We start from the raw sequence: 16,150 nt of genomic DNA on the forward strand, positions 1-16,150 counted from the left end.
ATGGACCATCATTTGATCAAGATAAATGTACATTGTAATTCATTTGATACACCACCTCTAAGGAAGTGCATAAAGACAACTTTAAAATCAAACAACTATGCAAGTACCAGCAAGAGACTTGTGAGAAACCTCCATTGCTAGTTTTAACCTTTTTTGAGCTTGTTTGACTAATGCTAAGGACAAGGTTGGATGTCCTACTTTTTTTTTAAGTCATAAAACAATGAGTTTGAGAGGCTACCAACAATCTCTTAACTACTCAAACATTGAGCTTGATACCCCACCACAAAATGCTTTTTACAGAGCTGGATTCTCCTTAGATGCTTTGGTGTTTTTACATGACAAAGAAATGGGGCCACATCACATGAAGTTCGTGTGTACTAGATATTTTCTCGCAGTACAATTACCCTATGTGAGGATAGACTAAAATATATAGACTTTGGTTAATAAGCTCCAAGATGATTTTAAGATGCCTTCACAACAATGTAGTGGAAATGAACTCATAATATTCTAAGTTCTAACACAATGTGTATTGATCTTTGACTTTACAAGTAGCCCACCAACCCCAACTCTAAACACCTAGAATGCTTGATTCCATATCCATTCTAAAAAGTAAAATAACTTGCCCAAAATTGCAATGGGTAAAACAAAGAACCTTTCACCACACTTTTCCAATCCCATTGCATGCATCTGGTGTCGATATCTGAACCAAAAACCTATACTGTGCATGCATATACAACCAAGGTCTTCCTTCTTTATTCACAGCAGATTCTATCAAAGGATGGTTTATTATAATATGGCTGGACAAATTTATATTCACAATTAGTTTTCACATCTCAATAATAGAGAACCTAACCATTTAACATACTGTCTAGGCATTCCACCCTATTGCTAACTCCACCATAAAAAAGCATATTGTCAGTCTCCATACCCAGGACCACTATGGTTGACATTGTAAGACACTATGTCTCCATAATGCATTAGGAAGATGGATACAAGAAAATCTCTCATTACTGTTGTCATTACGGAATTTATCATGTTTGCCATGAATACTCGACCGACAAATAACATGTAACATGAAGCATGTAGTTCAGAAATACTTTGGGACAGCATAAGTTTGTGCTTCTCTCTCACATTTCCTATAATTTCATGCATGCAATGGAACTCAACCCATAAGCATAGAAAAATGTCTTCAATTAATTGTAGTTAAAATCCAGAATCCATTCATACTGATGACAACCATCTTTTGAATTTCCTCAAAGAATCACAAATAGTCATTCCTTGACTTGCAGCCAGCATATAGTGTTCCCTTTACTAGGCCATTAGGTTCAAATTCACTTTGTGGGGTCCTTGATAATTCGCTTCCTATCAAGCCACTAAACTCTTTGATGCAATTTCATACACGTTATCAGAGATACCATCTGCCTTTACAATTCGCTCTAGTTGTGCCTGAAACAAAACAGTGTGAAGTAAGAAAAAATGAAAACTTCATGTGCACATGCAAGACCACGAAATGAAATGGAAATGGATAGAGAAAAGTAAGTTAATTGACAGGTTGTGAGTTACGAACCTTAGCTTGCTCTTGTCTTGAGAGATCGAATTTCTTCCATTTCGAAAAAGAAGAAACCATCCGAGATGCGACCTAGATTTCGTGTTACACATTATTACATATATGTAAGTCCACGATTTCACAAATAGTAGAAAAGCCATGAAAAACAAATCATCTAAACCCAGGCCTAAATTTCAATGATAAAAAGAATTCTTACTTGAGGATTGATCTTGTCAAGTGTCAAAACTAGATCACCCAAAAATTGGTACCCTGTACCATCCTTTGCATGGAAGTTAACTGCCGAACCGCAGAAGCCACCAACAAGAGAATATACCTTTAACCATTATCAAAGCATATCATTTAGGGTTAGCACAAGATATTAAAATATCACATCTACAGATTTGTACATTAAATAAAAACACATCAAACATATTTCGATAAAACATGTAAAGTGCAAACAATAATTTATTTGGGTTTTAGAGAGGAAAGAACTGCACTCTGTTTATAAATAAAGAGGTTGAAACATACTTTGTTTGGATTCTTAATGTCAAATGCAGGATGATCAAGTAAAGCTTTCACATTTTCCACATTAGCAGGAATGTCGGACATAGCTTGCAAAACAAGCCATTTGTTCACAACCTGAAATTCAAAGTAAAATGAGTGAATATACAAATGACCGAACAAAAAGAATAAGGTATTGTGGAATCATAAACAACCAGCCTTGACTAAATATTTTAATGTAACAAAATACACGCATGTTAAAATTCATGCCTGTGTTCATTTTTATGCATGCATATTTGACCTCATCGGTCATATTTTTTGTCTCATGGGTCATATTTTGTTTCCAAGCATGAACATCCCTAAACTTGTGTACTTACGTCGCCAAAAAATATCTCCATCCCTGCCACCCTCTCTCTCTCTTCATGAGATTAGAGTTGAGAGCTTTACTCTAAGCCTTACATAAATCGTTTGAAGCATGGTTTGCCCACTGTGCATGGTTTGTTCACCATTAACTTCTTAGTTAAAATAACTATTTACGAGAGGGGAGGAAGAGTTTTCTTAGGTCATTAGATCATAATATACAAGTGTCCGTAGCTCGGGAGTCCTTGGCACCAACTCTCAGCCCGTTTCACCAATGAAAGGAAAAACAATGATCCGGCTACAATTTGGGAATGTTTTAATCACCTCAAAAAACTTTTCAATGATTTCTAAAAGACTTAATCAAGAGTATTAAATGGAAGTTGGAACTCAATTGCCAGAAACTTTAAAAGAAACGATCAAATGTGCTCAAATCTTTTAATGAAACTCTTATATGATGATAATTCTTATGATAAGGGATAGAAAGGTTGTCCTTCTCCCATGAAATGTCTAAACTTCATTCCGTTTGACTAAACAGAAAACCTAAGAAGTGGTTCAATTGGGACATTTGAGCTTGGAGTATCAAGTTATATATACAGATGTAAATATATACACGATATATACACCCACTTATTATCTCTTACCAGAGGTTCTTTCTTCCATTGCTCATAAAACTTCGATAGCACCTCATTTCGCAAGTCTCCAGGATTCTGCACTAGCGCAGCCAATGCTGCAATTTGCTCTGTCATGTTTGTTGCAGCTTCATACTCTTTCAAAGCAACTTGGGTTGTTTCAGGTTCATCCAATGATGAAATATAAGCTGCTCATTCCAATACACAACAACATCATCATCAGATGGTATTGCTGCCAGATACCTTTTATAAACCAATAAGAGGATATTAGAAAGATATCAATGAGAAAGCCATGTTAAGTGAGGTACCTAATGCCACATTCTTTAAAGTTCTCCTGGACATGCTTCCATGATTAAATGCATACGCTTCATTGCTCCGATTATTATTAATCTGTCAATACATCATCCACAACAAGATAAGAAGCCACTAATTACAGCTGAAGTGGAAAGATGTAAATATCATAGAAATAACCAAACACATACAGCATTGAGTAGCTCTTGACGCAGTGTGGATGCAATCTCCTTTATGACGAAGCGACGAACTGCATGAACTGCATCTGGGTCTGCCACCTCCATCAAATCCATCAATTCACTTTCTGATGGAAGAGTGATGGCTCTAGCAATAAATTCCTGCACCAAAGGATTTATACATCACATTGCAAGAATGAAACCTTCAAACATAAAACGACGGCACTCCTTGCCTCATCTAGAATGGATTTGTATATATCTGCAAGAAAGCGGTATATATAACATTGCAAGAAATGAAACCACAAATATAAACAGTATCCTAACATTACCCAAAAGGATTTGTATGCAAACCATTTTGACAAACATCATGAATATGATATATATCTATAAACAAATTAAAAGTTAAATTTGGGATGTTTCCTTGATAAGTCTCTCATTGGATATCTTCAGTACGATTTTGTAGCTTTTTCCACAATAAGTAGTCTAGGCATGTTCTACTGTGTTTCGCGCTCTGGGAGATGGACATTGGTGAAGTTATTGTGTCAGAGAGTTCTCTGGCTTACTACGTTGGCTTGTCTCATGTCCTGTGGAAGGTGCATTCCCCGGATATGACAGATGTAAGCGAGGTGTCTCCTAGTAAAATTTAAGTTTGAACAAGACGATTTCCCAAGCATCTCTGAAGTTCCTTTTTGGTCAGTGACATTTCCAAAATCTCTCCTGGAAGTTGTTCGCTAGGAAGAGGTTTCAGTTAACACTGGTGCAGTTCAAGTTATACCATCATGATTCCATGAGGTATCAATGGCTTGCTTCTGATCATTTGATATATTATCATCACCAAGGGTCTCTCTAGGGATTTTCATCCATAATAACAGCTCCTCTCTAGCCCATCATGTCCAGCCAGTCCACCACCCCATATGGTACGAACATTTGCACCTCATGGAGGAGCATTGTGAAATAACTATAAATTGGTGGTCCTTGCACTTGAAAATGTAACAAGCGAACACATTGTTTTTCTAGGTATCTTAAGCCTGCAAAGCAACATGCTCTTCTTGCCTTTGTTCCCTCATGGAAAAATGTGGGCCACTAGAATCGATTTCTAGGTATCCTAAGCCTGCAAAGCAACATGCTATTCTTGCCTTTGTTGCCTCATGGAAAAATGTAGGCCACTCAAATTGATTTCTAAGCATACACAAGACATACTCCACTAGCTCCCCATTAAATGTGAATTGATGTTCACACAATTGTAATTTATATATGTGATTGTATGTATTTAGATTTTTAAGTGTATAAATCCAAGACCCCTTGATGGGAATGAGGTCTATCCACTCTTAACAATTTTATCCATTAAATGTGGATTGATGTTCACAGAATCATAATTTCTATAGGCGATTGTATGTGTTTATATTTGTAAGTGTATAAATCCAAGACCCCGCCTAATGTGAACAAGGTCTATCCCCTCTTGATAAATTTTTCCAATTTCCAGAACCAATTTTGAGAGAGGTTGCTCATATCACCCCTGAAGTGGAGTATAAAATTATTATGGGCATGTTTGCATTTCATATGCTCCTGTTAAGCAAAATGTGTGTTCCAATATTCATTAGAGAGAGTTTGCATTATGTGTGCCAAATCTAAGGTGCTGTGATTGCAGCTTGTGTCTGCCTTTCTTCAAACATCCTCCAAGTCCTTTTATGTCTGGCATAAAATATAGCAGAGTGATAGTCGTTTCTAACAGGCATGGAAAACACTATCTGGTTTCAAGCTAGAAGATCCCATTAGATAATCCCGTATGCTTGCTGTTCAAGGTGTGAAAGCCTCTAATATTATCCAACATGGTATGACCATACCGATGAGCACTCTCTAAAGCAAAAGTTCTTTCCCATAATCTGTGGTTTGCCCCTAGTCATGTACAGTTCATTTGTTATAAAAAGATATTAGTCATTGTCCTATGTGTGCATTCTATTTGTTACCTAAGGTTACAAAGCTTATCATATCATCATACAACAGTAGATAAGGAAATTCGCCATGCAAGGCATATCTTGAGTAAGCTAGTGGAAAAAATAGATTGCGATATAGATGTCTTTGGGCCTGTTTATATGTATCTTGATCCACATATTTCCCATCTCTTGTGCTTTGACAAACATCTGAACATCATTTGTAGTTCTTATTTAAATAAACTGCCACCTTTCCAGAGCCTGTAGTGACTCTTAACGTTTGTGGTTGAAGATGATGAACCGATTAACATTTGCATCCTTGTAGCTCTGTTAAATGGCTCTGTTCACATTGGCGTGTTTATATGTACATAGCAATGCCTACATCCAACTGGAGAGCCACATACAATTCCATAACTAGGTCTCAAACAGCCATGGAATAATCACCTTTCCATCTAAGTATGCTGATCTATTTTCCCTTCTTTTCATGCTTCTGTAACTTGCTATATGCATTCCTATTATGTGCTACTTGAGCTAGTGTCCACTTTTCCTTCAAGCAGATCTTCTCGCCCTTTGAGGCCATTCTCTTGGCAAGAAACATCTTGCTTTATTGTACTGCATTTTGAGGATAAACAGTGTTTCCCTCATGGAATCTTTCCATACTCTCCATGAATTCTTGACTGTATTTTCCTCTACTACCATCTCTCACATTGTTGTTAAATCTTTGTGTGGAATATTTTTACTCCCAGCCAATAACCCTCACAACCAGCAAACAAGGTCTCAAATATAAACATCCTTATCTTGTCCAAAAGGATTTGTACATTGCAAGAAAGAAAGACTCATATATGAAGATATTTAACTTGTCCAAAAGGATTTACATGTAGCATTGCAAGAGAAAGCAAATATAAATAATGTCCTCAAAGGATTTGTATGGATGTAACGTCAAACAGATATGATCTTACCTTGTCCAAGGTTGAATCACAAAGAATGCTGCGCAGCCCATTAAGGAATGCACTATCAACTTCAAGCTTCTCACCCTGCTGATATTTTTTAATTAAGGAAAGTATCAGCTTTCTGCCCATTGTTTGTCCTGCTTCCCAACTGCATTATGAATTCCGCAGAAAAGAAATTACGCATACACATAGCATGAGAAGGATGAACTTTTCACCTAAGAAATGATATGGAATGATATGTGGGCCTGGGGGAGTAAATTGCCATGGAATTCATTTCAATTACAAACCGGTTAAATTCATCTGAATCATGAGCCAAAAGGAAAAGAAGTTCCTCATCAGTGATGTCAGAGACAAGTCGAACAGGTGCACTGAAACCACGCAGTAGAGAAGGAACCGGTTTCTCAGAGATATCCGTGAACAAAAATTCTTGTTCCTCCTATACAAATCAATAGTACTTGTTAGATGGATCGAAGAAATACAGTAAAGAAATGTGGTAACGGAAAACAACACTTTCATTTCAGCAATACATAATATAGATGATGCAAAACCGAGTTCAATGTAGGGTGAAAAACCAAAAAAATGGCCACAAGGAAATTATCGTTAGTTCAACATTAGAAACGTTCAAAGAAAATGGCATGAAGAGATTAGACACACAAACATCTTTATAAGAGATTAGACACACAAGTCATGGATCTGACCTTTTCTACACGGAGAACTACTGTCCTCGGACCGTCTCCGTTTCCACTCTTTAATGACAGCAGAGACTCCCCATTGTAAACAGATGTGAGAACCATATCCTGACCTTGCTTATCTAGCAAGCCGACAGCCAACGGAATCAACATGGGTTCCTTATGTGGCTGCCCTGGTGTTGCTGGTATCTCTTGTCTGCAATTTAAACATATAAGCACAAGATGTTTCATGTTTGTATTACTACAATGGCAAATAGTGCTTCATAAAAGAAAAACGGTTACTTTATATAACACATGTTTGCATTGTATATCACATGATTTTTTCATATATCGTATGATTGTTTTCTTTTGTTTTCTATACACCCACCTACAATACAGTTGAAACGTACGAGCTGTGGGATCGTATTTTGTGCGAATGGTCAAAACTGGAGTTCCGGCTTGTGAATACCTATTCCAGAAATCCTCAAGTTAAAATACTAAAAGCTCACATACCGAGCACATTGCTAAGTTACCCAAATTCCATGCTTAACAAAAAAATCTATTACAAAATAAATTTACACTATTCACACATACCACAATGAGAAGTTGCCCAAATCTGCATTATTTGCATCGCGCATTGCAGCAAGAAAATCATCACAAGTCACTGCTTGGCCATCATGTCGTTCAAAATAAAGATCCATCCCCTATATATACATTTACAAAAGTAAACTTCAAATATAATAAACATCGCACTGACTAACATTTTCAGAAAATTACCTTCCTGAACCCTTGCTTTGTAAGAAGAGTTTGATACATTCGAACTACCTCGGCACCCTATACATAAATGAGCTTATTAACTATAAAAGTACTTTCTAAAATCATTGAATAAAACAAAAAGTGTGCATAGGATGTTATTATATTACCTTTTCATAAACCTGTTTCCACAAATAAATGGCCACCAACGAGTACAAGTAAATATCATCATCATTTTAAATAAAAACAAAAGCAGAGAAGTTCTCAAAAAAAAAAAAAAATACCGTGACTGTAAAGAATTCCAGATACAATTTGTCAAAAATCAGAAAAAACTTAAGTCAGTACCAAAGCATGATATGTGCCAATACAATTCTTAAGCAATGACACAAAAGAAGAATTATGGATGTACCTGTGTAAAAATTGTCCATCTGTTTGGCAGAAATAAAAAACATGTAAGCAGCAGATAACATAATAAAGGTATAAGCATAGCTATAAAAGAAAGAACAGTTCAATCTACATACCTTTATGTATGAATGAGGCCTAACTGGATGAGCCATGGGACCTCCATCCTGAAGTAACAATTTATTATTTAAAATATTCCCCTCATCCCTGTGAAGTAAATACAGAAGAATCAGGCACGTCACTCATAAAGGATTACCTGAGGAAACTGTGATATACGAAGGCGCAGCACATCAGATATACGTTTTACAGCTCGGCTCCCCATGTCAGAAGAGAATTCCTATAGAAAAGCATAACATATGATTTATAAAAGACACAGACAGGAAAAAGTGTTTGAAGTCAAAAACTCTTTATTATTTCTGGTAAGGCTTTCATTAAGCAAATTGCCTGATCTCTAAATACAGTAAGCCCCTCCTTCAAACTTAGTTGAAACCAATCTCTGCATGTCACCCTGTAATAACAATTGGCCAAAACATGTCACCATTTTACTAGCTTTGAACATATCAGTAATAACGTAATATCAGCCCATACCTGTTTCCGGTCCAATTGTGGAAGTACTGAAGTTGAAGTACAACAATTTCATACAGCACGCAATAATTTATTTCAGTCCATCATAGTCTATTATCATACTTCATTAACCAAATGCTAAACTGCATATGAAAGGGAACGTGATCAAACCTCATGGCCAATTACACCAAGAATTGCAGCATAATCACTGTCGCTTGCTGTTTCCGGAGAAGCCAATACCAATCTTGAGTTGAAAATCTAGAAAGGGGAAAAAACAGATCAAAAGCAAGAAGAGATTGACATAGGAATAAAAGTTACAAAAGTAGACACTCACATTCAAACTCTTGTTCTCCATTGCTCCCCTTGATACATGAAAATAATAACAATGTTTGTTAATTCACAAATATTTTCACCATCACGAAAGAGAAAATCCAATGCAATATTCATCATTTGAAGAAGTTACATGTTGAAATCAGGAACAGCAACAATGTTGAAAAGATCGAGATCATATTCCCGTCCATACACCTGCAAAAGCAATTCCACATAATGATACCAAATATTACTTACAATCCTGACAGAAAACGTTTTCATGTTAAACCAACCTCTTCATCCCACTTCATGGCTGCTTTCAAAGAATACATTGCATGCACAGTCTTTGGTATATCCTGTGCTGGTGTCCAAATACGAAGTGCAACATTACGCCCCGAACATGTGGTAAAGACATCATCCCGACTTACAAGTTGCCCTGCCACTAAAGCAAACAAGTAGCAGGGCTTCTTGAAAGGGTCCTCCCAAACAGCATAATGCCTACCATCCTGTTATAACAAAAAAATGTCTAAAATGAGTTCTCTCCCTCTCTCTTTCTTTCATAGCAAAGAATATAAAGATAATAACAAAATCTTAAGGCATTATCCAATCAAGGGACAAAAATCTGAGGAGAAAACATGGTCATAGAACAAATGGGTATACACACCATCATGAGTCAGACTTATACATTACCTGCATGTTTTGGAATTGTAGTCAATATGCACGTAATGCCCCATGATTGATGTACAAATTTGATCAAAGCTTTACAAAAAGATGGAGGGGTAAATAATTAACAACTATAGGACTTCTTGCTAATCAAGCTGTAATGTTGGAAGAGGAATGAAAGATAAAGAATCGCATTGATGCTCTATACATGAACACCTTTGAGCACCCTTTGAGCAAAATAGGGACACATGGATTTTACTTTGTTTGGCTATAAGCCTATTTCCATGATTGGAGAGCAGTAAAAAAAATCCACGATCACAATTCACACCCTCATAGTACAACTCAAAACCCAACTCTAATAAAGTATACCAAAGAGTGCTCTCACTCAAAAAAATCTTAGAGGCAAAGTGCTTGTCCGTCATATAGGGTTCCTCCCTTACTCTCACTACAGAATCTTTTTCTCACTAGAAACTAAAGACAGAAACTATGATTTTTTGGCTTCCCAAAAATTTTGCTTATACACAACAAAACTAGATTAAAAAGAAGTATATGTAGATTATATTATCCTAAGCCTCACTAGAATATCCAAAATCCTGGCATGTCTCTTAACTGCGGTTATTGATGTTAAAATTTATATCTAGCATTCTTACTACTATCAAACCCTCCTGGGTGTCTGTATTAAGCACAAAATCACCCTTGCCAACTAGGTTGCCATCACTACAGTATTTGGGTTCTCTAATCTCTCCATGTCCACCACTCGACATCCTTCATGTGGACATGTTTTTTTATTGTGATCAGCTACACCTGGTGCAAGACATTCTTTGATCAGTTTCATCAAGTTCCTTATAAAATTGAGCATATAACTTTTCTCTTCATCTACTGGCTTGTTTACTCCTCAGTATCTTCCAATTCAACTTGAATTTATCGATGCTAACATGTCTTACCTCTTTCATACTTTCGTATCTTTCAATAAGCACAAATTGGAGAAAATAATACATTAATCACTACAATTTCTTAGTGGCCAATCTATTGCCTTCAAAAAGGAAAACATACTTCGCAAATAATACATTAATCCCTACAATTTCTTAACGGCCAATCTATTGCCTTCAATAAGGAAAACGATCTCCAATTTCTCCCACATACTTCTAATGAGGAACCTTGAGCTAGAGGCCTGGATACACCTCTTTCAAGATGAGAGTGTCCATATCCACAATATAGGAGCTTCATTAGAAATTCTCTTTCGAATGAAAGGTGCTACATAAGCACTTGCAACCCATACTTATGTCTTATAACCTCATATTCTATTTAATTTTAAATGCATATACAGTATTTACTGTAAATTGAAAAAGATGATAAGGGGTTAGATATAATTTAATTTAGACTGTTTAAATGTAAATAACCCATACTTATGTCTTATAACCTCATGTTTTTTTTTAATTTAAATGCGTAAACGGTATTTACTGTAAATTGAAAAAGATGATAAGGGGTTAGATATAATTTAATTTAGACTGTTTAAATGTAAATAACCCATACTTATGTCTTATAACCTCATATTCTATTTAATTTTAAATGCATATACGGTATTTACTGAATATTGAAAAAGATGATAAGGGGTTAGCTATAATTTAATTTAGACTGTTTAAATGTAAATACTAAATAGTATGATATGCTTATTATCTATACTATAACTATTTGGATTTAGTATCATTACCAGGGGTCATGGTTCCCCATGGGACATGAAACAGTCTGATTCTCCACATATTTACTATTCCATTTCTCCTGTTCTGATATTGTAGGCTATGCTTATTATATACAATATAACTATTTGAATTTAGTATCATTTCCAGGGGTCATGGTTCACCATGGGACATGAAATAGTCTGATTCTCCACATATTTACTATTCCATTTCTTCTGTTCTGAGATTGTAGGCTATGCTCTTGAAGCTTCTTCACATGGGATTTAAGTGAGATAGAAGCTTAAAGGAAAGATGATGGTTAAACATTTACCTTCACTAGATTTGTTGGAAAGTATAGATTGGCAGAACCAAAGTTCAAACTACAATGCTATTAATCATCCGAACATCAGTGCATCGGTACTAAATAGTTACAAAAAAGTTTCGCACTTACAGAAAGATCCCCTTGATCAACAAGATTTCCATTGGAAAGAAGCACAGGATACAAAGACTTATCTGCTTCGATTCTCGTGGTAAATTTAGCCATGATATCTGGTCGATCCTGATTTTTGAAACCACATCAAAAGAATATTGTGAAGTAGCAAGCAAAAGAATCCCTTAAACCAAATCCATGGTCATGCTTTCTAGCAAATTTATAGAATTAATTACCTGATAGAAGGTTATCTTGCGAAAACCCTCCGCTTCACATTGTGTACAGTAATTTCCCGTTGATTTATATAGCCCCTGTTCAAAATACAACAAAGCAAGAATGAGTATGAAACACCAAAAATATGGAAGTGCAGGACAAGATTTGATAACAAGACGATAAACCTCTAGACTAGTGTTATTTTGAGGTTCAATCTCAGTCGTAATCTCCAACTTGAATGTGTTCGAAGGTGGACGATGTAGCACTAGATGGCGAGAAGTTACAGCATAATCTTCTGCCTGCAGATTATCATAGAGAATATGCTTACGTAATAGTCTTAAAGATATACTCCTGCATCATGGGCATTTTCTAGTCCAACGACATACTTCTCTATCAGCATATATTGTCCTCAAATGCAATATGAAAGACAGCTAACTGTCTATTTATCATACCTTTAGATCTTCACCATTTACTTTAATGGAAACCAGCTTTACATCAACACCATCAAGTCTCAATGGAGCCTGGGAGCCTATAAATAAAGCAGAGAAAAGTTTTGGCAGGCTAATAAACCTTCATAAATCAGAGAGGCTCTCAAATATAGAATTAACCATCAATTGAAATTTCCAACCTAACATATTTAACAGCATTAGCTGGTAGAAAACTAATATGCCTGAGACTACCAAAAGAAATAGAACGCGGTAGACAAGACGATTACAGCGCATAAATGCTAGAAAAATGAAAAAAATGACCAAAACAAACTTAAAAATACCTATAATGCATAACAAGAACTATATTGAACGAGTGAAGAAAACACTATTGTATGGAAGCTTGAATCAACTAACAAAAACACAGCAGACTGAGCACCAACAGATATGCATCTCACCATTGCATATAGTAAACATTAGTTCATGAAGAGATATAACCACATCTAATTAGGTGAGGAGATCACAGTCTAGATTTTTTTTAAATGTAAGCAGCAAAGTATTTGGGATATACCTTGCAAACGGCTGGAAACAGAGATGGTTGAATGCACAGTGGTGTGCTCCTCTCCCAAAAGAAAGCTTAAAAATACCTTTAAGCATCAGATAACAGAGTACTAATGAATATCATAAACAAGGATATACTTTGCTACTTCAATTTTGGCCAAAAAATAATATGCTTTAAACATAAAGTTCACTCTTTGAAAAATAATATGCTTTAAACATAAAGTTCACTTTTTCCTGAATAGGGATGAATCCTGGAATATTAACCTCTGATACATGAACTGGGAAACAATTGCATCTTTGCGGTTTAACATTATAAAGAACATTATAAAGTTTCGCTCGCAACTTGTACATCTGGTTTAACAAAGGAAAGTATGCATGAAGACATAACTTACCGTATCAAAGTAGTAATCAGGAACCTTGTAGTCCTTCAAGAATATTTCCACTGGAGTTTCTTGGGCCATCTCTTCTTTTGATTTTAGTGCCGATGGATTTGCAGCTACAGTGCAAAAAAATCTTCCAACCCCTGCAAAAGTTTCCTATGATACGAACATGGACAATTAACCATTCCACATAATCCAGCACAAATTTATTAAAAGAGAAGAAAACCGCCCTAGCTTTCTGGATATATTTACCAGAATCCCCCTTCCCAGCAGGGAATTCAGTGGAGGAACAAGATCTTCTATCCCTCTGGTTAATTTTTGAAAAGTTTTAGGGGCATTCTGATAATTATCCAGCAAGTTATGGGTATGTTTTGGTATTTCCCCTTGAAAAATATTTGCCTTGCAAAATGCAGTAGAAAAACTACGTACAAGTAATAGTGAGGATTTTGGTGAAATCCACACCGATGATCTCAAATCCTGAAACGCAATTTAATTCAGTACTATAATCCATGATATCACAAATGTCGATCTTTTGTATAAACTCAATCTTACCCTAAAACCACAGCGGCGGCTTGATTTGAAATGATTCTTCTTTAAGATATTATATGAGCCTACCCTCTGCAACAAAAGGCAGAAAAAATTTATATTATATTATATTCTTGTTTACCATCATTGTATTGTAAAGGCATTGATACAGAGTAAAATCAAACACTGCTGGTAAGAGATTAATTTTCTCTCGCAATTTTATATTATTGAGCGGTATCCAAAACAATTCATAAAACTGAATTGAATCAATGAATGAAATTGAGCAAGCTTTAAAATTATATAAAACCCATGGAATATAAGTTACAACGCTCAAAATGGTGTATTCCTCTTCTATCTAAATACATTCAAACTTACCAATAAACATATTGAGAAAGATGAAGATTTTATGCAAACAAACAAAAAACACACACCGAATTCTCTTTAACCCAAATATTGAGAAGATTCCAATAGCTCAAATTTGACAAGGAAAATGACGAAAACAGGCTAAAGAAAGACCAGAAACAGATAACAAAGCCAGCAAATTTAAGGGCAGCATATACAAGATCATGAACAAATAGGACAGAAAAAGTATAAAAAATGGAAGAAAACGAAATACAAGTTTTAATAGGGAAGAAATAGGTGCAAGGAACCATGGAGAAACGGAAGCTTGTTGGCTCAAGAAGCTATGGAAGCAGAAGCAGAAGCAAAATCCAGCTTACTCAATGAGAAGACTAAACGAGAGTGAGAGAGAGAGGGAGAAGATAAACAAATCAAACAGTGACAGTAATAAAGATTAATACATTCAGTTAAAAAAATAAAAAGTAGGAGGAATCACAGAATAGTGGAAGCTTGATGAAGAAATCAGGGAAGCAGAAGCAAACCCAACAACAAATCTTGCCATGTCCTTTTCTGTTCCGTTTCCGTTTCCTTCTCTATTCTTTTCTTTCTATAAGTTTTCTTCTGCTTCTCCTTCTTCTTCTTCTTCTTCTTCGCCTTTGCTTTTCTGGTGGAGGATATTGTTCTTTGGGGGAGAGGGAGAGAAAGAAAAGGAACCAAAAGAGCAAAGAAACAAGAAGGATGAAATAAATAAGAAGATGGAGATGAAGATGGAGTCAAATCTCTGAATCTGTGTGTGTGTGAGAGAGAGACAGACAGACAGACAGACAGAGACAGAGACAGAGACAGAGATTTTGTATGTATTTCTTCTTTGTTACCTGGAGATGGCAGGGATGGATAGACTGATGAGAGGAGGATTAAGGCTTTCCTTTGGACAGTAAGCTTCCTGCAGCAGCAAGACTACAAAGAAGAAGGAAGATGACCTACATACATACATGCATACATACATACATACATACATACATACATGATCCATACATACATACATACATACATACATGATCCATACACACATACATACATCGATCCATCCATCCATACATGCTCGTGACTAACTACTACCAAAAATTTAAGAGGGAATCGGCGGGCGTGGACGGTGCCGATGGCACGTCCGATCTCCACCGCCCCCAATGTGGATAAATCGCTGCCAACGTCTTGTCACCGGGAGCCCGACTCCCCCTGTCAGCATCTGTCACCCAAATCCCGACTCTGTCACAAGGAGCCCCCGTTGTCTGACGGCATCTATCACCAGGAGCCCGACTCTGTGTCACAAGGAGCCCTGCTATCTGACAACCTCTGTAACCAGGAGCCCCGCTATTTGACAGCCTTTGTAACCAAGAACCCAGCTCTGTGTTACAAGGAGCCCCGTTATCTGACAACCTTTGTAACTAGGAGCCCAACTTAGAAACAAACATCAAAAACTCCCAAAAATGGTAAGTGTACAACAAATATTTGCCATGAAAATGATCATAAAATTACTCAAAACAACCTAAGCTTCCAATTGCTCAAAACCTGAAACTTAAAATTCAAAAATCACACAAAGTTATATCTCCAAGCTTCAAATAACAAATCAACTTAAAGATTCAAATAACAAGTCTTACATCAAAGATTAAACTAAAAGGAAATATGAATACATACATTACATATTAAGATTATGGCTCATGTCAGGATGATGGCAAGATGCAACCACAATTTTTACAACATGTAACAATCGAGTCCCTTGAAGTCAAGGTCAAGCCGTCGCAACGCAAACACCAAAACTTCTCATGGTCACATATTGGCAATCGCCTCCTAGCCCGAC

General features: G+C 36.2%; 1 protein-coding gene across 1 annotated transcript; it reads right to left on the minus strand.

Annotated features, from left to right (window-relative positions):
• Window positions 1-1,172: 1,172 nt before the first annotated feature.
• On the minus strand, window positions 1,173-14,925 carry LOC147852078 (Peptidase M1 family protein). Its single transcript, XM_087333953.1, has 33 exons — window positions 14,789-14,925; window positions 13,981-14,046; window positions 13,858-13,905; window positions 13,441-13,584; window positions 13,059-13,134; window positions 12,515-12,591; window positions 12,248-12,361; window positions 12,086-12,160; window positions 11,871-11,978; window positions 9,374-9,586; window positions 9,235-9,296; window positions 9,106-9,133; window positions 8,943-9,029; window positions 8,796-8,821; window positions 8,652-8,715; window positions 8,464-8,544; window positions 8,327-8,374; window positions 8,215-8,233; window positions 8,090-8,094; window positions 7,976-7,987; window positions 7,830-7,886; window positions 7,647-7,756; window positions 7,441-7,521; window positions 7,083-7,269; window positions 6,672-6,820; window positions 6,394-6,532; window positions 3,519-3,665; window positions 3,345-3,426; window positions 3,049-3,224; window positions 2,075-2,185; window positions 1,764-1,880; window positions 1,568-1,639; window positions 1,173-1,446 (listed from the first exon to the last, which is right to left on the minus strand). Exons 1-33 carry the CDS (start codon window positions 14,852-14,854, stop codon window positions 1,366-1,368), a joined length of 2,928 nt encoding a protein of 975 aa, XP_087190079.1. The 5' UTR covers window positions 14,855-14,925; the 3' UTR covers window positions 1,173-1,365.
• Between the last annotated feature and the right edge of the window lie 1,225 nt (window positions 14,926-16,150).

Source organism: Azolla caroliniana, unplaced genomic scaffold (assembly GCF_043228905.1).
Source record: "Azolla caroliniana isolate FFs.n. ecotype wild unplaced genomic scaffold, voAzoCaro1.0.p SCAF_18, whole genome shotgun sequence".
Taxonomy (NCBI): domain Eukaryota; kingdom Viridiplantae; phylum Streptophyta; class Polypodiopsida; order Salviniales; family Salviniaceae; genus Azolla; species Azolla caroliniana.